Source organism: Mercurialis annua, linkage group LG1-X (genome assembly GCF_937616625.2).
Source record: "Mercurialis annua linkage group LG1-X, ddMerAnnu1.2, whole genome shotgun sequence".
Classification (NCBI taxonomy): domain Eukaryota; kingdom Viridiplantae; phylum Streptophyta; class Magnoliopsida; order Malpighiales; family Euphorbiaceae; genus Mercurialis; species Mercurialis annua.
Window position 1 is genome coordinate 65,144,138 of NC_065570.1, and position 24,551 is coordinate 65,168,688.

A 24,551-nucleotide genomic window follows, 5' to 3' on the forward strand; every position below is an offset into this window, starting at 1 on the left:
ATCACGATATACAAAAAGCAAGAAAGCAAAGTGGGCGTTTCACAAAGACATCATCCCACTCACAAAAGGACTACGGCACGAACCATAGGAGCATTGACAGCCATTGGAGGAGCGGGAGCATATATCCTAGCAGCGATTACATGACCGGGAGATACAGAGACCGAGGCTATGTGTTCACTCCACTTAATACAATGAGGGCCAACATGCTAATGTGGGTTAAAGAAAGCCGGAACACCAATGACCTAGCGTAGAAAATGATCCACATAATTGGAACAATGTAAGTTTCATGAAGATTATGGACACGACACAGAGAAGTGCTATGATATGAAGAAAGAGATAGAGAGACTAATAGAGTCGGGACCGCTGAGGAAGTTCACTAACCACAGGAAAAAAAAGCATCGAAAGGAGGAAATTGACAAAGAAGAAAAGAAAGAAGAAGGAATAGAAAAAAAGTCGCCAAAATTGTCATCATTGGAGGAAAAAACACAAAAACATGAAAAAATGACCAATGGCTGAAATAATGCTGGTGCAGAACGAAAAAAACATTTTCTTTAAATTAATCTTATTTTGAAACTTATTGACATTTTTGATATTTTTTTTATTACTAGTTTCGCATTACGTGCTATGCACGTGGCTCGTAACGTAACTCGTCAATGAACGTGTTAGTAAATTTATTATAATTATATCAATTTTTTATTTATAATTAATATTAAATTAGTTAAGAATTTTTTTAAAAGTAAATAAAATATAATCTGTTATTAATTTTCTTTTCATACTGAATTTATTCATCTTTTGATTTTATAATAGCCATAATTAAATAATTAACTGAATTTTTATTAATAATATCTTTAAAAATAATAAAATAGAAATTTAAATAATATTATATTAATCAAATACAATATTTTAATTTTATAGTTCAATCAAACTAAAAGATAGGTATTTCTACTAATTTAGAGACAATTTAGTTATTTTTTACATATTAAAAACTAAATTGGAGATAATTTAGCTACCTATTCTAATTAGAACTTTAATTACAATAGTGATTAATTAAATAACTAATTAGTTAATGACTACAAAACCTTTATTTAGTAGTAAACTGAAAAGGATTATTCAGTAAATTTGCTTGTCCCCCCCATCCGTGCTTTTATATATAGTATAGATGTTACTATATTTTTTTAATAAAATTAACAGGTGACAAACTTTAAAAAATAGCAATTAATGTTCTATTAATATGCTAAAGTGACTAATATGATGGATTAATAAAATTTTTTAAATGCGACTAATATTATGAACTAGATGGAGTATATTTAACTCTGTCATTATTATTTTAGAAATAGCACCATCTATAATAAAATATTTTTTTTAATTATATATTTTATTTATAAATAAATTTAATTCTATAATAAATTTAACTACCTGTTTAATTTAAAAACCACAATTAAAGGTGATGCTCAGAAAGTTAGAATTCAATGTATCAAGCGGATCGTCAACAAAATCGGATGGGCGGTGAAATTCGAGACCTCGCTTAAACGGAATTTGTTTCTCGTTGTGTTAAATTTAGGCGAGATTTACGTCTTAAAGTTATCTTCTTTTTGATTATTTTTAGCTTGTGTCTTTAATTGTTTCTTAATTTTTGTAGATTTAATTTGAAAGATCTTATGGTTAATCTTTATTATAAGACTTTTATCACATTATAACTTTTTACTATCTACCTAATTTCTAACTTGGAAAAAAATTTGAGGAATTTAACATAAAGCATCACTCAAATTTAAAAAGGATATGCCTAAGCCTTACATTTATATCCAACCGAAAGATAATCTAAAGATAGCTTGTAGGTGAATTTACTAAATATTTTACTAATAATAAGCAGAATATTAAAAAACAAGAACTGAAAAATCAATAAAGATTTTTCTATTAAGTAAAAAACTTACTATATTTTTCATAAAATACTACTGGATAAGGTTACGGAATTTAGTTTATCCAGTTTAACAAAACCAATTACTATATTCTAGAAAAGAATAAAAAAAATCCGACGTGGCACTCGGACAAAACTTAGAGCAAAGGGTGTGTTTGGTAATTGCAAAAGAAATAACAGAGAAAATTAAAAAAAGAATAAATAAGGAACCAGCCTTATCCACATTATGTACCCGAAAACCTTTATAAAAGCACATTAGTTTCTTCATTTTTAGCGAAACTCAAAAACCCAAACCAAACACGCCCTTACTTCTTCCTCTTCTTCTCTACTCATAACCAGAGATTTTAGGGAAGATAAAACATTAATCTCCTCTTATGGCGGCGAGTAAAAGCTACTTTGCCCGGCAAAACTACCGATTCTTTCCAACCGATCACCACGCGCCACTCACGCTCCACCACCACCACGATTCCTCAACTTTCGAACTCGACGAGTCGGACATCTACAACAACTCGGTCACGACTCGTTCTAACTCACCCGAGTTTCGCAAAGCGAGTTCTAGGTTTTCCAAGAAATCAACGGCCACGGCAATCGCCACTTCGAGAGCGGCATCCGGAATCGGAGGAACGGCGTCGTCGCTTCCGGTGAACATACCGGACTGGTCGAAGATATTGAAACACGAGTATACGGAGAATCGGAGGAGAGACAGTGCCGGCTGTGGCGATGATGATGACGATGATGACGTGGACGGTGAGGATTATTTCGATGGAGGAGGAGGTAGGGTTCCGCCGCATGAGTTTTTGGCGAGACAAATGGCTCGGACGAGAATCGCTTCTTTTTCAGTGCATGAAGGCGTAGGGAGGACTTTGAAAGGAAGAGATCTTAGTAGGGTTAGAAATGCAATTTGGGAAAAAACTGGGTTTCAAGACTAGAAAAATTTAAAACTTGAGGGGTTCTTTTGAGATTTTCTTTTTTGGGTTAAATATCAAGAAAATAACAGCAAGGAGTTTTCTTATAGAGAGTAGCAATTCGTCATTAGTACTACTAAAGTTTTCTATTTTATATTTTTGGCCCTTTACTTTTAAGAGTAAGCAATAGACGATGGGTTTTCTAATTTTTTTTTTTTAAATTTAAAATTTTGATAACTATTGTATGGAATCACTTTTATGTTCTATGATATGCCAAACTTCTTTTGAGATTGTATTACAAAATGTTGAGGGAAAAAATTTAATTAAGCTATTCTGTTATTTTTGTTAAAGATTAAATTTTATTAAATGCAGAATTATATGTACAAATAAAAAATAATTCCTCAGTCGTTTTAAGATTTAACGATAAGAACTATACAAAAAAGGCATTCATAAAAGCTTTTTCAGCCATTGAATTAGAACTATATTTTACAAATTAATATTAAATTTTTAAAACCGGCAAACTAGATCAAAAATATATCTACTAACATTATTTTAGCATCCATATTATTAGTACTGGAGGAATTTAGTGTATTAATAGAGATCTAACAGTCTCTTTTAAAAATTATTGCCCTTTTTCATTTGGGGATAATTGAAAGAATAAATAAATAATGAACTACGAAGAAATTTATAGTCTCCTGAACTATATTATGTTTTATATTTTAATATATAATTTAAAATAAAAATATTAAAATTTTAAATTTCAACACTAGAGTAATGAGTGTTTAACAAAATATATTTAGTGTTCGTATCAGTATTTTTTTATGAAATTGATATTTCGAACTGCAAAAGTTGAAATGCCATGATTTAAATTAGTAAAGTTGAAATGTCGTGATTTAAATTAATAAAGTTTTAAAGGCCGTAAAAAATTAAAATACACGATAAAAAGTTCAAATTTTTGTACAATTAACTCTTATTTTTTAATTTTAGATGCTCAATTATTGAAATAAGAAAGTGGACGGAGGGTATTTTGGTAATTAAATTGGAAAAACTAAAAATGAGGTTGAAAGTAAGGTTCAATTATTGGTGAAGTTTGGGTTTTGTTTTGAAGTTGGATGGGATTGGTAAGAATTAAGGAAAGTAGTATAGAGTCATGGATAATGACCCTTTACTTTGAAAGCAATAATAAAAAATTGTGTAAAAATTAGGGGCCACTTATTTAAACAAACTTCCAATAAGCCTAAAGAAAACTTGTGAGTTATGATAACTACTTCTAGGTTTAGACTTTGAAATAATAATTTAGCTAAGTTAAGTAAATTGTTATTCTTATGACAATCTAGACTTTCTAGTAACTAATGATTTGTGTCAAAAGCTTGTTGAATTTCACATTCTTCTAATTTGGGTGATCATATAGAATAAATCTTCCAAATTATTCCTTAAATTTATTCAAAATGTTTGTTTTTGGATTTAAAAGGAAACAGTTGAAAGAAATGATAAAAAAACCAAATACCAGCTGAAAGAGCAACACAAGTAATACAACTAAAAAGAAAAATAGTATCATAAAATTTAAATTAATCCGTGACTAATAATATAAATGGGAATAATCATCAATCCTTCCTATTTAGTGTTCTCTATAATTAAAAGTATAATATATCTATTTATAACATTTATTATTGGCTTAATTACTTAAAAACCACCCACTTTAATTTTCTTTTCGTTTATACCCTGACCTGGAAAAAAATTCATTTATACCATGACGTATGTGTTTATGTTTCATCTCTACCCCAAATTTCAAAAAAAAAGATGATTTATTGAAAACAACTAAATATAAGGATTATTCTATACTTTTTTATATTAAAAAAAATACTTTATTTTTAAAAATATTCAAAAGTAAGGATTATTTAAAACTTTTTTTAAATGAAAAGAGGTTAATTTAGTGCCTCGGGGTAGAGGTGAAACATAAACACATACGTCATGGTATAAATGAATTTTTTCCTAGGTCAGGGTATAAACAAAAAAAAAGTTTAAAGTGGGTGGTTTTTAAGTAATTAAGCCTTTATTATTTGTGTTTTATGGATTGATGGAGTATAAGTATGAAAGCTATAAATAAATATTATTAATGTCAACTAATTTTAAAAATTAATAGATTAAGATATTATATTTATTTCTAAAATTCTAACTAATTTGACATTTATTATAATTAAAATAAATAAATTTAATTATAATAAACTTAATTAATAATTAAATTTGACGAGTCATGTGCATAACACGTAATGTAAAATTAGTAATTATAAAAAATATAAGAAAATTAGTTATGATTAGTTGGGTTTGATTCACTTAGATTTGATGAATCAAATGATATAAACCCCTTTCACTACCACAGACTTTAAATTACTAAAATAAATATTATTAACCCTAACTTTACTCTTGATTATTGATACCCTAGCTATAATTATTATTTTTGATGAATGAAAATTGTATTAAGAAGCCATAAGAAACGGCAAATCAACACTCAGAAGCAAAATTGCAGCTAACGAGAGGGATAAATACAAAGTAAAATCATCCAAGTAAAATACAATTCGAATTCCTAAACAACTTCAAAATAAAGTAAGCAAAAGACATATTATCTCCACTATAGTGTTTTTTCTCTGAAAGATAGGCAAGCTTCTGTTTTTTTAAAAAACCGTTTAGTTTGGTGTAAGATAGAAGGATTTAGAAGTGGGAATGTGCCAAAAAGAGATAAAAAAAACTCTCCCACTATAAAAGAGTTAAAAAATGGGACTAAAGACTTATTGATACGAAAAGGAAGAGAAAGATAAGAGAGGAAAGAGAGAGGTTTGGAATATGTTTATTATGCGTTCCACATCTTATGGTTTAAAAATTGATCATATTTTTTTTAATAACAAGGAAAGAGCTACAAAAAAAATTACTAAAATAATGGATGATTGTTAAAAAGATATATAAATATATCGGTCATATTTATTAGTCCCTCCCGTTCATAATATTTGTCGTATTTGGCTATTTTATATGGATTAAAAAACTAATAAATATGTCTTGACTTGTATATATTTTTATTAGATTTTCCATATTAATTAGCACTAATTTTATGTTTAACTAGTTCTTTTAATATTATTAATTTATTTATTGTTAGAGATAAATTTGAAAAAATAGCAATTAATGTTTTCTTGAAACTCTAATATAATAAATATTATGAACCAGTGGCGGAACTACGGGAGGGTCAGGAAGGTTGGACGACTCTCCTCGCCGGAAAAAAATTAAAAAAAACAAGTTTTTTCATGTAGGACTGGTTATAGCCGCCCCTACAAATTATAAAGAATATATAGATAAATAAAAATTAGTTGTTACATTAAATAAAGATAAAGTAAAAAAAAGTAGATTTTTTTAATATTATTGTATTTTTTTTTAAAATGTGTAATAATAATAAAATAGATAATTCTATTGCGATAGAAAAAATATACCATTTTAATTTTTATCTATTTTATATTCCCTCTGTTTTGTTAGGAGAGACAAATGCTTTTTATATTTAAATTAAAAAAGTAATTAAAATATTAGTATTTATTTTTATTTTTATTTTTATTAATAGCAGTCTTGTAATTTATATATTAAGTAATAGTCATTAATTTTAGAAAAAAGGGTATAAGAGGAATTCTCATATAATATGATACTTTTTACGGTATAAAATTTATCGTATTTGGCCATTTCACTTAAATTAATGAACTAATAAATATATTTTGATTCATATATACTTTACTAAATTGTCCATATTAATAACCACTAGTTTTGGATTTGACTGGTTCTTTTAACCTTAGTGAGTTATTTATTAATAGGGATAAATTTGAAAAATAGTAATTAATTATTTCTTAAAACTCTAAAATAACAAATATTATGGACTAAAAAATATTCTTAAATGTGATAAATTTTATGGACAGGAGGAAGTATAAAATTTAAGATATAGATTAATATATGAAATACTTAAAAATATGATACTCCATCCGGTTTATAATATTTGTCGCATTTGAGAAAAAAATTTAGTCTATAATATTTGTCACTTTATAACATCAAGAGAGTATTAATTGCTAGTTTTCCAAATTTATCCTCTATTAATATAAATATACAAATAAAAATAATAGTTATTAATGTGAATAAGTTTTAGACTTAATCACTTAAAAACACCACACCTTCTAACATTGTTTCGTTTATATCCTGAGTTAGGAAAAAGTTCATTTGTACCATTTTTTTTGATTTTTTGTTTTCCTCTCTATCCTAAAATATTAGATTGAACTTTTTTTATTTCAAAAAAAAAATTTGTCCTATATTCTAATTAGATTTTAATGTTATTAATATTATAAAAACACATTCTTCTTTTAAAAAAATTAAACTTATAATATAATTATTTAATCTATATTAAGTATCAATAATTTCTAAATACAAAATCGTAAATTGTATTTATCCTTATATTAATTAAATTGTCAATTTTTTTAAATAAAGGATGGACAAAACGAAAAATTAAAAAAAGGATACAAATGAATTTTTTTTATGTCAGTGTATAAACGAAAAAATGTTATAAGATGAGATTTTTTTAAGTAATTAAAGCTAAATTTTAAGATAGGGTTAATTTAGTAAATATGCTTATAAACTAAGACATGATTATTTTTTTAAATTTTATGCTAAAATTAAATAAATATTATGAACCAGACGAATTATATTTTATTTTAAACAGGACGAAAAAAATAAGTAGTAGAAATTTTTTGATCCCTTACTGGTTATGGTATTAATTTGGGATAAATTTCGATTTGTGTGCTAATTTTATTGCTTTTAGGTTCCCACTATTAAAGCAACGATAAGTAATGAAACATTAAAAATTTGGACACAAAGTCCAATTAGATATGCTAGTGATAATGGAAGCATTTTATGGGTTAGTGATGGGGAACATTTGGTACAAAACTAATCTTGCTAATGGGGATAAGGTTTGTGATAGGTTAGGTTATCAAAGAGCAATTTAGCTTTAGATCATTAAACTAAGCCTGACAAATGGGTAATAATTAGACATTGGATCTTGTATAAGATAAAGTATTTATTTATGTGTATAAATTAGATATGCTAGATAATCATCCTAAATATTGTTTCTTTTAACATATCTTCCAATTAAATATTTTTTAGCATCAAAGTTTTGGAATTAGAAGCCTCACGTGAAATCTAGATAGATGCAAATCTAACATTTACAGGACTGAAGAGTATAAACGGTGAGCACGGTTTAGTGGAATTCGGTGATCGACAAATCTTCGAAACTAAATCAAAAATCAGAAATATTAAAAATAGAATATCCGGATTCGTATAAATAGTCGGTTTGGTTTGGAGATTTTATTTTCCGATTTAATTCGGTACAAAAATTCGGTCCTAATGGTTTGGTACAGTTCAGTATGGATATCACTAGAAACACGAATATTAATTTATTTATAACATATTATTTTGATTCTTTAAATAAGTTGGCTAGTAATTTTTTTTTTTACTAAAGTTAGTTACTAATGCATTACACTATTTTTATATTTCCAACTATTTTAATTAATAATATAAAAAGACATAACAAGTATATTATCATCTGATTTAATATCACTTCTTTTTAATTATTTATTTAGAGTACTCTTTACCATTCGCAATGCTAAAATATCATTTTTGCTAAATATGCACAATTATTTAATAAAATTTAAAATTATATAATTATATAAATTAATGATACACACACAAATTAATATTTGGAATATATTATTTAATATTATAAAACAATTTCAAAATTTATTAATTCAAATATAATATGAATATAAAAATTAAATTTAAAATAGAATAGAATAGTACATATATATAAATATATAAATAATTTTGGTTTTTCGGTTATAAATTCAGTTCTTCGGTTCAATACAGTTATCTACCTAAGATCCAGAATCGTACCGATAAAATTTTCGAAAAGGTTCGGTTCGGAAAAAATTAATGGTCGACGGATATTTTTCGGTCCTGGATATTTTTGGTCCGGTTTTCGATTCGGTTTCAGAGATATCTAGAAGCCGTGCATACCTTAATGTAAACACACCATTAGTGATTTTTCAGGATTTGCAATTGCAAATGAAGTTAGAAAAGACATTAAAGCGGTAGAGTTCAGCCAAGTTCTAATGCCTAAGTCATAAATAATTGGAATTTGAGTACATTTTAAAATGTAATTTTAAATTCATATAGCAACCTAAGAGGAGTGAATTAAGTATTTAAAAAATTAACAAATTATTTGAGTTTAGAAAATATAAACACAATATTTGGAGTAATTCAGATCACAAACCTACCATACGTCCATTATTCAATTAAAAATTGAGATTAGTAACCCACTAAAAAAAGGTGTCTAAACTTACATCAAACTAATTACAATAAAGGTTTTTTTAAAAGTTAAACGTAAATTCACAATAAGATGATTTTTCAAGAGTAATCACTAACCTACTGTCACGATCCAAAATCATGGACCGTGACTGGAGCTAGAGAATGGGAGTCTTGGCTCCGAAATCTGTAACAAGCCTAACATTCATGTCACGATCCAAAATTATAGATCGTGATCGGCGCTAGAATATGAGAATGGTAGCTCCGAAACCCGTAGCTAAAGATAAATTGGTGAAATGACATGTTATTGATTCAGATACTTATAGCCTCTGTGGGAGTGATTCTGAGAACATGGATCATATGTTCTTCAAGTGTTCCTATACTCAAACTATTTGATATGTCCAAGGCTAGGACAATGAGGATCAGAGGCAGTTCTGGTCATTGATTTCATTTTGTCGTTATGTTGGTTCTTTGTAGTTTTTGGTTGGTTTTGTGTTGTAGCTGCTTAGTTTGGTTTGTTTTTCTACTTTATGTTGTTGTTGGTTGTTTAGCCTATAGGTTTTGGCTTTTGAATTTTGGGTGTAACTCTCTCTTTGCGGTAATAAAATAAGTAATCTTTTGGTTGCTCGACCAAGAAAAATATTACTCATTTAACAAAGTCTTATAACTAAATTGTACTCCCACCGTCCCATTTTAGAAGTCCCATTTGACTTTACACACAGATTAAGAAAACATTAATTATTCTTGTCTTTTCATGTTTTTTCATGTTTTGCCCCTATTAATGATAGTGGAATTTTCCATAAAACTCTTTTAAGATAACTAAAATAAGGGTAAAATAGGATATTCAATGGAAAAGTATTCTAAAAATAGTAATGGGACTTTTTAAATGGGACATCCCAAAATAGAATATGGGACTTCTTAAACGGGACGGAGGGAGTAATATTTATTCATAACAAGAATAATCCACAATAAAAAAAGGAATATTTGATTACTTTTTATATCTCTGTTCTAATAATATGCCTTCTTATGGTATATTTTAAATGTCTTTTAAAATTTAGATAATATTAAATTTTATTTGTAAACACAAACTATAAAAGGATGTTGTCCACGTCTTAATCAGTGAGCTATATTTCTCCACACTATAAATACTTTTTGATTGATGCTAAAGAGGATATTGCTTTTTTAGACCCTTACATTCATTATCTTTATTAAAAAAATTGACTGACTTAAATATCATAGTGGTTACCAATACGAAATTTTTTTAGATAGACTCAGTCTATGACGTCATCCGTGAACTAAACCTATCATATTATGATACGTCATTAAAATAATGGCACTATCGTAATATTACTATTCAGAAGTGTAAATAAGTAATAAACAAAATTACGATATATAGTGCTACTCTTTTATTGACGTTTCATAATGTGATGGGCTAGTTCACGGATGACGTCGTAAATTGAGTCTACTTAAGAATCTCTCTATCAAATCATCACCGATCTGAATTTTTTTGAACTTTTCTGTTGCTTGTGAAGGAGATCAAGGCGGCTTTGTGGATTTTATGCTTGTATCAAAAATAAATAAGTAAATGTAAATATATATATATCAAAAAGCATATTTAAAATACATCTATCTTTCTGAAAGAGATCGAGAATAATAAAGAAAAAGTCATAAATTGAGAGGTAAAAGTTACATGCTGCAGTCTTTACTTCCTCAACTGCCTTTCTTATTTTTTCCGAACTCGCACACTACGATACTCATCAATGCACCCAATCATGTAGAGATGTGATTTTTATGGTGCCCACTTTTTTTTACTTTGTATATTTAATGATTGAATAGAAAAATTACTCCTTTTATTCCGTTTAAAAAATAACATAAGCCTTCTATTCATGAATTAAAAAACAATATAATGACGTAGCCTTATAAATTGTATTTAAAAATCATACTATTCATCAATTTTATAAAAGAATTGGTACAAAATAAAATCCCATATAAATTGACACTAAAAATGTAAAAATGACTTTTGAAATGGAATAAATATATATGAAATGCGTCAATTTTTTAAATGGGACGGAAGAGATATTATTTATGTATTGATAAATTAAGTAATATTTGACTTATACAAAACAAAATAATAATTAAAAATATTGAAAGCAATACGACTTAACTTAATTGGACAAACAAACTAACAATTTAAGGGAATCTTTTTTATTTAAATCGAATTTGTTAGTCTATCTCATTCAATTATTTATACATTATTAATCTTATATAATTAAAAAATTAAAAATTAAAAATAGCAATTCTAAATATGTACATAAATGATCGAACCCAGTAGCTCAGTTATGCACAGGCGAAACCGCTCGTCCGTTTTGTTCGGAGGCGGTTGGGGCATAATTTTTTTAGAAAGAAAGTTTAAATTCCAAACTTTGTCTAGATTAGTAAGAAAAAATTGTCGATTATAATTTTTTATTAAATTTTGCTTCCCAACCAGATATTCTGTTTGTACCATGATCAATTTTCCCCCTTTTTTTGAGACAATGATCGAATATTTGATGTATATTGAATTTTCTTTTTGGTTACAATGTATATTGAATTTTTATAAGCCTGTATTATTTTAAAATTTATAAAATTCAATCATATGAAAGTATTTAATTACTTGTATCATTTTAAAATTTATAAAATTCAATCATATGATAGTATTTTGTTATGAACCGGTTGAAATAGGTTATTTTTAGTAGATCATATGCCACTTTTATAAGAAAATGACACATATATTAGGACCAAAACCACCTCCATCTACTATAATAATCCTTTAAAATACCCAAACACAAAGGACAACATTGTTATTACATCAACCTTCTCAATTATTTAGTTTTTGCCAAAAACATATAAACCACATAAATATATTGCAAGAGAATAAAATATCCTAATGATAAATAGCTGTAAGCTGGTCCTCACAAGAAATAATTGTGGCCAATAAGGACCGTTACTTTTGTAAGGCGAAATGATATAAGCCTTTTAGACCGTTAGATTAAGTTCATTGGATTTTTCGGTGGGGTCAAAGATAATGAACGGTTAGTTGACCATTTGATAAAAAAAACGATGAGCGAGAAACCTGTCGTATTATATAGGTTAAGTTGTCGTTTTCGTAGTCATGTCTATCTTTTTATATTCTCACTTTATGGCGACATAGTAATATTGAAAATGTCGTTTCTATGTTGAAATGACGTTGTCATCTTTGTTTTATTACTGATTTACTACATAAAACTGGGGACGGATATGGTTAAAATTCTAAAATAAATTTTGAATATAACTTTAAAAATAAAAATATAAGAATTTAATTTTTTTTATTAGTAATTAATTATGTAATTATTAAACATTTAATGTTATATTTAAAAATAGATTTAAAAATATTCAAATTTTCAGATGTCATCATTCGGATTTAAATTTTTCTATCACTTGCAAATATAAAGAGGATAGATTTATATAATATATATCACTAAATTTACTAATTATAAAATCCCTTTTAGATACGTTTTTTATGTCATTAAATATGCCAGATTATATTTTGTTTGCTTTTAAATTTATTGATTTTATAAAAAATAATTATAGTTATCATAAAAAGTTAAATGTAAAAAAAAAAAGATTTACATTGTCCATTAATTATTATTTATTTGTTTATTTCACTAACTCCTCTTTAAAGAAATTTTATTTTTATAGAGATTCTAATTTTATATTCTAAAAATTAGGGTTTTTTTAAATTCATTTCAATTTAAAGGTCATGTTTACAATCTGCACCATTTATTAAAAAATAAATGGTGTAAGTCAATTTAATTAAGAGCAAATTACTATAACACCCTTCACATTTGATATAATTTACAGTTTAGTCCCTCTTATTTGAAAGTCGAATGATATAGCCCCTCACTTTTATTTTTCTCAACGATTTAGTCCTTCCGTCCATTTTGGATGTTAGTCAATAAAGTCAACGAAACTATATGGTCCCCCATTTTTATTTTTCTCAACAATTTCAATCCTCACTTTTGTTTTTGTCAACGATTTCGTCCCTCAGATTTGAAAATTAATTTACCCCGAAGTCCTTTGACTTCGTTAACTACCAAAAAAAATAGATAGATGGACTAAATTGTTGACGGAAGCAAAAGTGAGGGGCCATATATTTTAGTTTTCAAACATAAGGGATTAAAGTGTGAATTATTTCAAATGCGAGGGGCCTCACAGTAATTTGCTCTTTAATTAATATTTTATTTTTTAGGCTAAATCATCAAAAAAAAATCGACTTTTTAACTCCTTTTCAGTTGCATCCCGACATTGAAATTTTGTCTAATTCACCCAAATTCACACCTTTATTATCGAATTCCACCCTAAAAAATTAAATTGACATTTTTTCACTTGAAAAGAAATGTCAATTTGATCCTTTACTTTTAGTATAATTTTTAAAAAGCACTTAATGCTATAAAAAAAGAACAAAAAACTCTCTTCTCCATAAATTAGAAAATTAATAATAAATTTTCACTTAAATATTATAATATTTTAAAAAAATCTACTGCCACATTCTTTCATCCTCGCTGCAATTTTTACGACTTCGACGTATATTCAAAACAATTAATATTTTCTAATTAATGAATTAATATAGCAAAAGTTTAATTAATTTTATTAAATTAAATAATTTTTTATAATAAAAAATATTTTTAAAAATATAAATTATATTTAAAAATTAACTCGTTCGTCTTTCTCGTGACGAACCCAAAGCGGGTTCGTCACGAGAAAAACAAACCAGATTAGAACGACCTAGTCTTCCTCACTAAGGAAGACATGTTCGTCTTTCTCAGCGACGAACGCGCATTAGGACTATGATCGCCCAAAATATTGTTCTCATCCTGATTGTTTCCATTTAGATCACGGAGTAGGTAAGGAACCAGTAATAGGATTGTTAAATTATATTATTGATCGTCTTAATTCTCTAATTATAGAAACTTTAAATAAATATATAGAAAGTTTTTCTAATATTTAAAAGAGTTAACTCGTAAATAGAGTGAATTTGAAAATCATTTTCTTAAAAATAGAGAACCATTAGGTTTTGTTGCAAGTTCTCGATACTTTCATGAGTATGAGAAGTTGAAGGAGTCTAGTTCAGCTTCCAGATATAACAGACACAAATTTTAAGGATCTTTGAGTAACTCTTTAAGTCCGTCTTTGTAGGAGTAGGCTCATAACTGATGGCATCAGAGCCTAGTAAGTTTCTGAACATTTCTGGACTGCTTTGAAAAAATAAAAGTTAAAGGACTAAAACTGTAATAATTGAAAAATTTGAAAATCTGATTAAAAGGAAAAAAGACATAGGATAAAAAAATATCATAATATAAGAACACGGTATTTACAAATGAAAGTGAAGGGATTTAAAGTAAAAAAAATTATAAAAATGGAGGGTCGTAGAGATGGGTTGTGCCGTTGTGCCTAGTTTCTATGTTGGTGAACATTTAATTGTTCAACCATCTATATATCTATATTCTAAAATTGAAGTGAAAAGTTTTGTACATTGTAAAGGACTTTACACTTATAGCTGGAAACGTTCGCGTTTTAGTTAATTGCTCACGAGATTCATTATACGGGCCCCATGCCACGTGGCCTATACAAAGATAAGATTTGCTTCTTCTTTTTTGCAGCACAAGTGTCAAGAATGCATTTATATTTCTTTACACATTATTGCAATTGTTTTTAGGTGTAGGGCCTTATTTGTGTGCAATTAATTTTTTTCAACTCTCATGTCTCATCAGAGATATATTTCAATGCTTACACCACAAAACCCCTCAAACACTATACATTTTATTGGATGATTTGCTCCTCGGGGAACTCAATTTTGTAGAATCTTGACTGCTCTTTAAAAATCAACTTATATAACCCTTAAAAAAGAAGTTAAACCTTAAATAACCCTTGAAGTGAATTATCCTCGTCAGGCCCGTAGTTACACACATATGGGCTGCATTATTCGGTCCAATAAATATATCGAATGGTTCAGCTCAAGTCCAAAATGAATTAAAAAAAGACTCGGATCCAAATAACCCGAAATTTCCATAACAACCACCTACCGGTCAGAGTCACGACACCATCCTCTCGAATCCACCACCATTCTCATCATCGTCATCGACGACCGGTAGACCTTCAACGACCTTCAGCTTCGAAACTATTCAATTTCTTATTCAAAACCTCCGCCGAAAAAATCAAATTTCTGGGTTAATTTACACCAATGTCCTCCAGTTCAAGTTCCTCCTCCGGCGATGATTCCGATTCTAACCCTAAGCATCTCGAAAGCCAATTCCAATCCGTTACCTTAAGCGAATCATCTAATAACCTAAATGAACGGGAGCTAGAAAGAGAAGAAGCATTCCTTGACCAAAACGACGCCGAATCTGTTGCTGTTGGAGAATCAGAAGAACGGCTTAATAATGGATCAGTTGAGGAGAACGGTAATTACGGAGAAAGTAATGATATTCAAATTCAAGTTGAAGAAGACAGAATTGAAGAGAGCGGTAGCATTAGGAGGACGAATTCGGAAGTTGAAGTTGATGCGCCGCCAAGCCCTAGCAGTAGCGGATACGCCGGTGAGAGAGGCAGCAGTAATGCTACTAATGAAGATGATGATGAAATTCAGGAGATTAGCAAGGACCGCGATGGTGTTGATTTCCGTTCCGACTCGCAAACCAGCTGGACGCCTGGAAAACGACATGTCGATGAGGTACTGTTATTTACTGACATAACTTAATTAGTTTTTAATCAATTTAACTTGCCTATATTGTGCATTGTACTCCATGGTGGAGTTCAATTTAGTTGATCAAATGAATAACACTAACTGGAGATTCAAAAAGACTTGATCAACTGATAGACTAAGAGATATCTAATCGGCATTGCGTTATTAAAGATAATAAAATTTAGTAATTTGTTAAGTTAATCTGATTGTACATATTTCGTAAATTTTTCTTAGATTTTATGACTTCCAAAGTTAGCAAGTATTCTTCATACTATATAAATGTTCATCAGTTGAGATATGTGATTGGAACCTTCTTTTTTAATTTAGCTGGTGAAAATCTTTGCTCAATTAGATAAGGGTTAGAGAATGGAAAATAATCATCAGCTGCTGCTGCACTGGTTTTGTAGTGCTCAATTTACAAAATAGTTAAACAACTTCTCTCGCATGCTGACTGACTTGATGAATGGGTAGCTTTTTCTTTTTCCTAGTAAATTAGGGTGCCATGAACAATAATGTAAACTCTAAGAAAATGCAAGAGGGTAAAAACTCTACTTTTACTGTCCGGGTTAGTCAGCTGCTGCTATGGTACATTCTTTCATTGCTTTTCTTCATTGATAAAAGCTATGAAGACCGATACAGGTACGGGTACGGACACCAGTACGGGTATGGGGACCAACATTTAAAAACAAATATAGGATACGGGTACGGCGGGGACACGGCAGTTTTTTTCTAAAAATATATATTTATTCGTATAGAAGTAAGTAAAGCTTCTAATTTTGAATTCTAGTAGAAAAATAGAAAAACTAGAAGTGAGTAAATAGATGATGATTTAAAGAGCTTGTAGGCTGCTGCAGTGTTGAGGACAGGAGACAGTTGTTGTAGCATGTTTTGGCTGCTGCCCCTGTTTGGTATTGTAGGCTGCAGCATAAGTTTTTTTTTTTATTCTAATTGGAATTAGGGTTGTCTAATTGGGTTCGGGTTTTGGGCCCATTTACATAAGGCTCTTATAGAAAAAGATCCATATTGAAAAAAGATTTCAAATTAACAAAAATACCCCCGAAGTGTCCCCGAAGTGTCCCCTCTCTTTGAATGGGATTTTCCATGTCGGGTACGTGTCCCTGGTGTGTCCCCCTACATACGGCACTCTGGAGGAGCGTCGGTGCTTCATAGGAAAATAGAAAAAGGACTGCAAAACTCTATTTTTGTTGCAGTTTCTTTCTGCTCGTAAGCATTTGGAGCCCATTTCTCTATGGAAGAGTTGAAATGATCTGTTCAATCGTATCACTCGCCTAACTTGGATGTTCTTAGTACACTCTCTTAAAATCTAGGAAGCATGGAAACGTTGAGACATCAACGTTTCCGCGTTTCCCCACGTTTCCGAAACGGGAACGTTGGGGAAACTGGTATGAAACGTGTCGGGCACTTTTGCAATTATAAAAAATTAGAGATTATTTTTCCTATACAAAAACAAGCACCTTATTTTCTAATTACTGTGCTATGTATCACAAACTCAACAATCTGATAAATTTTCTCATCATTTATTTCTTGAATGAAACCTCCTCTGGTCGCGTGAAATTTACTGCACCGCTCATTGGAATATCGCTTAAGCTTTTTCAATGTAAATTTTTAACTTTATTTTCGAATTGATTGAAGAAGGATTTATGCAAGAAGGAGTGAGATAAGAGTTTTGAATTTGTTGAAGATTTTTAAACCTCAAAATCTGCAACATGCAGAAAATGTATAGAAACAGAGAGTTGGAAGGAGAAGAAGACGAAAGGAAATGCGTTGATGGTTACATTGCGTCATTACTTTGTTAATACAAGTCCCTTCTCCCTAAGATGGGCTTGAGCTTGGGCTTTTAGTTGTAACAAATTAATTTATATGTATAATTGGGTGTTTATTATTAATATTTATCAACTTTTTTTTAAAATGAATATTTTTAATAATTATATTATTAGTATTTTAATAATGTAATATTTGTATCAATATATATATATATATATATATATGAAAATTTTAAATTATAAAAATACCCATATATTTTTAATATTTACACGTTTCCCCGTGTCCGTTTCCTGTCTTGTCCGTTTCCCGTTTCCGTTTCCATGCTACCTAGGTTAAAAGCATGAACTCGCTTAAAGATTCAAAAGAGAACCTTGCCCGTCCAAGCTTGCCGTTTGACATAAAATAGCAGATAAATGAATTAAGTCGTATACTATGTATCACTGCGTAATCCACTTGTTAACATGATTTGATGTGTGTGTGTGAATTCATCATTCTGTTCATTTACATGCTTCTGTCATCTGTTTCTGTTCATTTTATTGGACTCCTATAATATTATATCTTGTTTGATTAATGAATGAAGTGCAGGATGATGCTTCTATAACATGGAGGAAAAGGAAGAAGCATTTTTTTATATTGAGTCATTCTGGGAAACCGATCTATTCAAGGTTTATTCTAGATTCCAGAAGAGCAAAGTATTGAGTTTTATCTACCTGAATGCATCATAGAATTTGATTTAAAACTCTCTATTAATATTTCAGATATGGCGACGAGCACAAGCTGGCAGGGTTTTCAGCAACATTGCAAGCCATCATTTCGTTTGTGGAGAATGGGTACGTGAATTTAAGAAAGCTTGCCTGTATCAACATCAGTTGATTGGATAAATTCTACTTTCTAATATATGTAGAACTTACCATAGCTTCCTTCCAAATCTGTTTTCCAGAGAGGATCGTGTCAAATTGGTTAGGGCAGGAAAGCACCAGGTTGGTTCACTCTGTGTTATATTTTTTCTTGGTAATTTGAATGCTGCATTGGAATTAAAGGAAATGTTACTGAGTTACTACACTCTCAAAGCTTCATACTAATCATTAGTAATGCCTGTGTTTCCTGAACATGATTTCTGTGCAAGCTCTCTAGCTGGTGAAAAACTGAAGAATGCACAGTAAATGTCATGCTCTTTATTTGTTGGTGAAATACATAATTTTTTTACATAGATAGGGTTCCGATTACTAGGGTCTCAGGTAGTTAGAGAGGGTTTCTTGATGCACTTGGAGAGGCCTTTGCCATCAAGGCTAGGCCCTCACTGGCATACATATTTTTTCTGATGCATGAAAAACTGTAACATATAAAAAGGTACTAAAATATGTGATTTTTCTTTTTTGCTAAGGTGGTTTTTCTTGTCAAAGGACCGATTTACTTGGTTTGCATCAGTTGCACAGAAGAACCATATGAAGCATTGAGGGGGCAGCTGGAGCTTATCTATGGTCAGGTAGTCACTGGTTCACTCTCTCCCCATTTTTAGTTTTTTGTTAACCTTTTTCAGTTATTTAAAATTGTTTGTGCAGTTCCATTGTTTCTTATCCTATTTATTGCAATGTGGATCAGATGATACTCATTTTAACAAAGGCAGTAAATAGATGTTTCGAGAAGAATCCGAAGTTTGATATGACGCCCTTGCTTGGAGGAACAGATGTTGTCTTTTCATCTCTCATACATTCATTTAGCTGGTTTGTTTCTCTGTCCCCGTGACTTATTATGCTAAATGATAAAATGGTTCCTGCTTTTGATGGGTTTTAGTTCTTTTTTCTAGTTTTGTTGATTTTAATGAGTTTTTGAAGGAAATGAATAGAAACCACCGTCAAAATTCGAGCAATATTTATTGAAATAAAAGTTTCCTACATGATATTAAATAAGAATATGAAAGTCCCTGTGTTACAATAGTATTGTGCATGAACAGGTCTAGAATATCAAGAATGGAGATAATTTAGGGACCTGAATATGATCTGCATAGTTTATTATGCAAATTGCAACATTATATGATTACACTAAAAATTGCCATGCATAAGAGCTACAGTTGTGTGTTTGTTTACATAGGATGAGTGTCAAATAACTACAAGACTACAAGTCTGTGGCCTCAGTTGACCTGTCCCATAATACTTGAACTACAAGAGACGGTGTTTATTTTGTCTTTCTTCCTTTGCTGTGTGCATGTGCTTGTGCTAATAACCTTTCGACATAAGCGAGTATTAATATATAAGCTGCATTTTTACATATTCTTTTCCCCTTTAATTTACTTTTTTAGATTTAAGAAAATTGCATAGTGGAGCTTCCACGTCTTGCTGCCCCATAAAAATCAGATTATGCTGAGGGTAATGTCTTTTTCTTTTTTCCCCTTCGTCAGGAATCCAGCGATATTTCTTCATGCATACACATGTCTTCCTCTAGCTTATGCAACAAGGCAAGCTGCGGGTGCTATATTGCAAGATGTTGCTGATTCAGGTGTCCTCTTTGCAATTTTAATGTGCAAACACAAGGTATATATATACTCCATTTCATTCTGTTGTTTTTCTGCTCATTTTTATGCAGGCTTCATAATTCCTTTATTGTTGTAGACTTGTAGTTAGTTTCCTTCTTATAACAAGTTGAGCTTTTTACGGCCATAAACAGGTTGTGAATTTAGTTGGTGCCCAAAAAGCTTCTCTTCATCCTGATGATATGCTGCTGCTTTCCAACTTTATTATGTCATCCGAATCATTTAGGTAAGTAGAACTAACTCTCTTCTGCTACTGACCTGCTATTGGCATGTTTAATATTTATTATTACTAAGAGCTTCTGAATGAACATTTTACAATAGTTACAATGTCATGTTAGTGAAATCTCATTTTCTTGATTTATAGCTCCTTGTTTACAGTTGCTCCCATTCATTACAAGAGTTGAAAACGATTTCATATTTGTTCTTTTTGGTGCAATTTTCAACTATGCTAGTACTTTCTGTTTTTATAATGCATAATTTGAGTTCCTTTCTTTCTCTTTATCATTATTTTCTTCTTGCTTCAATTGAGCTGTTAATTTCATAAATATTATGCAACTGTGATTTCTATAGTAAGTAACCTCTGTTTAATTTGGGATTTATGCAGAACTTCAGAGTCTTTCTCACCAATTTGCCTGCCAAGATACAATCCTATGGCATTTTTGTATGCTTATGTCCACTATCTTGATGTGAGTCTTATATGGTTTCATGTCATTACAATGATGTTTATTCAACCAATTTCATACTTTTAATTGTCCTATTATACTTTTAGGAGTTACTGACCTTTATTATAAATGTATAACTTTATTTGCACTAATGGTTTCTTTGAAGATATTGCCCAAACTAAGTTAAAGTGGAAAATTAATATCCATATAGCCGACCCCATTAACTTGGGATGAAGGCATTGAGAGTTGACATGACATGCACTTTTGTTTGGCAGGCTGACACATACCTGATGCTGCTTACTACTAGTTCGGATGCCTTTTATCATCTTAAAGATTGCAGGTAAATCTGCTTGTGAGTTCAGATAATTTAGAGTGAATGAAGTATAGAGAAGAAAAATGGAGAGAGAGACTCAGAAATTTTTGTTTTGTTTGTATTAATTTAGAAAAGAAAGTCAGAAAATGCTGTCATGCTGTATTATTTAAAATTTCTTTTATCTTTAACATGGTGCTGGAAATTAAAATCAAATATTTTTCAGGTTTTATAGTGCTAAAACCTTTACATTTACTGAACATTTATCCCCAATTCTCGTGCATAACGTCCAAAGGATTGCTTGCATGCGCCATATCTGAATGATAGACTGGTGTATGGATATACACAAAATATCAACTTATTCTTATTTTATTTAGTTATCATTTAACATTGAGACTTGGTTAAAGGAAATAACATCACATGATCTATTTTCAGGGTACTTTATGTACCAGGATTTTTTTTGAGGAAAAGGAAGAGACATGATTATTTGTTATATAATAATATGCTGTGTTAGAAATAAAATGCTGATACTCTTCTGAAACACCTGTTAGCTTATTGAGTAAACGGAATTGTGACAAACTTTACAGGATTCGTATTGAAATGGTTCTTCTGAAGTCCAATGTTCTCAGCGAAATTCAGAGATCCATGTTAGATGGTGGGATGCGTGTTGAGGATCTGCCTGGTGATCCATTGCCTCATACTGGGACTCCCGCTTCCCATTTGGGACAGCATAAATTACCAACTGATGCTCCTGAGGCATTCAGGGAATCATATGTGGGAATCGGTGGTCCTGCTGGCCTTTGGCATTTTATGTATCGCAGTATATATTTGGATCAATATGTATCATCCGAGTTCTCATCCCCTATTAACAGTCCGCAGCAGCAGAAAAGGTAACATCTGTAAAAACATTCTTTTGACAACACTTCATGGCATAGATGGTTGCTGGCTTTTTTTATCAGTTGATGAACCATTTTTTCTGTTTGCAGATTATATAGAGCTTACCAGAAGCTTTATACCTCCATGCATGATAAGGGAAATGGGCCACACAAAACCCAGTTTAGAAGAGATGAGACTTATGGTAAATTGCATTCTATTATGTTATGTTCTCTTCTGATATATTTTGGTTTAGCTAATATAGTCGTTGAGTTTTTTTAACATGGGTATTAAGATTCGTGATTCTCGTGGTTCACTATTTTTCGTCGATGTCATGTGAGAACTAGAAAATATAATTTGAAAACAATATGGCCCTAAATGAGAGTTTCTTCATTTGAAAAGGTTGCTATAACAGTGTGTGGTTACTCTTACACTGAGAATGTCTCAAATGTCTCAGTAGAATTATTGGACTTCAATTGAAATTTTATACCTTTTTCAAGAGTTGGTGATTGCTATTACTCTAACGCATAGACCAAAGATCTTGACAAATTTTAAGCCGTGAGAATTATAGTTTTAGGAGTTACTGAATATTTGTGATTGATATTTAAATTTTCGCAGTATATGAAATTTATTTTGGTAATTGATGCATGTCTTACCTTTTCCTAACCTCTTTCTAGGTTCAATTCAGAAGTTGTCAAGGTGAAATATAATTTCTTTTCTTTTTCTTTGTTTATCTTTGTTCTGTAACAGTTCTACTCTGTTGGGTCACCCCAGATTTTGAACTTTATGCAGCATTTGATCCACTAGCAGACAAGGTTTGGCATTTGCTCATGCATGTAGTGCTTAATTTTTACTGAGTTTCATAAAATGTGGATGGACTTAATTGTTCTCTGGTATAAATCGAACTTCAAACCTAGCACCCAGATATGAAGGCTTGCCTTATGTAGCTTGTATCAGAGTTGACTATCAATTAAGTTAAATTCTAAGATACATCAGATCTACAATTATGATCAACTTGGAAGGACCGATCAAAACGCAGAATATTTGCAAGAGACAGGGCATGAATATAAATCCCAACTACGTCTTTTTCTGTCGACTTCTTTCAAGTATCCAATCAATTAAATTTAATCTTTGAAACAATTAATTGCATACCAAGAAGGAACAATACCATCTGGTTTATAGTGTTGTCTAATCTTTGGCATCTTTATAATTTAATTGGAATACTGATCATTTTGTCTCTATTGGATTGCAGGCTTTGGCAATAAAGACTTGTAACAGGATTTGTCAATGGGTGAAAGATGTTGAAAATGAGATTTTTGTGTTGGGAGCAGGCCCTTTTTCATGGTGATATCCCAAAATATTATTAGCAACTCTGCGTGTATACTAGTATTTATTAATTTTATAAAAATCCCGCAATTTTCCGCTACTCACTATGAATTTGCACATAGTAACAGTTGAAGAGTATCGATTTAGTCTGTTTACCTTCTAAAAACACTGCTATATGTGCATCCATCAGTTGCCACAAAATGTAAGCAATAATTTATTCTTAACATCTAATGTATTAGTATTTTGATTTTCCACATTATAGAGAACATCAGGAAAGGAGGTTATTAGTGGATACTGTAGATATTATTTCCTCCATTGGGTCGAGAAGTTATGTTTGTTAATTATTACTTTGTGCTTAGCACGTTCAACGTATTTGTTAGTCGAACTTCAATCGTGTAATGCCTGTGATAGAATGATATTTTCCGCATTAATGATCTTTATTGCTCAATACTCGAGCTTCATGGTTCTTCATGGAAACAAGATCAGCAATGCACATCGACTAACCGAATCATACAGGTAATGGTTATCTGAAATGTTTGGTGATAATTAGTTTGTGAAGCGTTTGATTTGTCTATATTAGAAACTTGGTACTTGTTACGGAGGTCCTTTTACACTTGAATTCAGAACATTTGGGGTCAAAGAATATGTGGTCTTGTAGTAGTAAAAGCTTGAAAGTTGAGATGACTGTAGGTAGATCTGATGGGATGTTTTAGATGTTCTGAAGTGGAAATTTTGCAGTACATTTTGTGAATATACTGACCCAAATTGGTAAATGTGGCCATATTGCTTCTTGCTTGTACAGGCGGACCTGCTTGAACGGCTCACTTCTCTTCTCTTGGTTTGTGCAGTCATTAATATTTGGTCCCAGCTGAGGTGATGTCCCTCTTTTTTCTTTATTGCATTAGCACATGCCATTCATTGTCTCTCCATTACGTGTTCAAACATATGTGCTAACTATACTAATTCTGTGCTCCACATTTAATTTCTTTTTGCGTATCACCCATAAAATATTTAAAAGAAATTAATTGTAGGGCATGCCTCATTTCATTTTGGTTCGTCACTACGTCTGTATGGAAAGTTGGGTGATTTTCACTCAGAATCCCTCAACTT

The 24,551-nt window shown here is 30.3% G+C and overlaps 2 protein-coding genes across 3 annotated transcripts; both read left to right on the plus strand.

Annotated features, from left to right (window-relative positions):
• Positions 1–2,176: 2,176 nt before the first annotated feature.
• LOC126664657 (protein S40-4-like) lies at positions 2,177–3,026 on the plus strand. The gene has a single exon (XM_050357164.2). The coding sequence runs from the start codon at positions 2,290–2,292 to the stop codon at positions 2,842–2,844; it is 555 nt and encodes a 184-aa protein (XP_050213121.1). The 5' UTR covers positions 2,177–2,289; the 3' UTR covers positions 2,845–3,026.
• Positions 3,027–15,238: 12,212 nt separating this feature from the next.
• Positions 15,239–23,695, plus strand: LOC126662236 (vacuolar fusion protein MON1 homolog). 2 transcript variants are annotated; one of them, XM_050356148.2, is made up of 14 exons: positions 15,239–15,943; positions 18,326–18,405; positions 18,499–18,570; positions 18,681–18,720; positions 19,125–19,226; positions 19,343–19,464; positions 20,139–20,271; positions 20,405–20,496; positions 20,875–20,956; positions 21,208–21,272; positions 21,830–22,132; positions 22,229–22,320; positions 22,866–22,930; positions 23,368–23,695. In XM_050356148.2, the coding sequence occupies exons 1-14, from the start codon at positions 15,455–15,457 to the stop codon at positions 23,461–23,463; spliced, it is 1,833 nt and encodes a 610-aa protein (XP_050212105.1). In that variant the 5' UTR covers positions 15,239–15,454; the 3' UTR covers positions 23,464–23,695. The 2 variants fall into 2 exon arrangements, with proteins under 2 accessions (XP_050212105.1, XP_050212113.1); XM_050356156.2 differs by lacking the exon at positions 22,866–22,930.
• Positions 23,696–24,551: the final 856 nt, after the last annotated feature.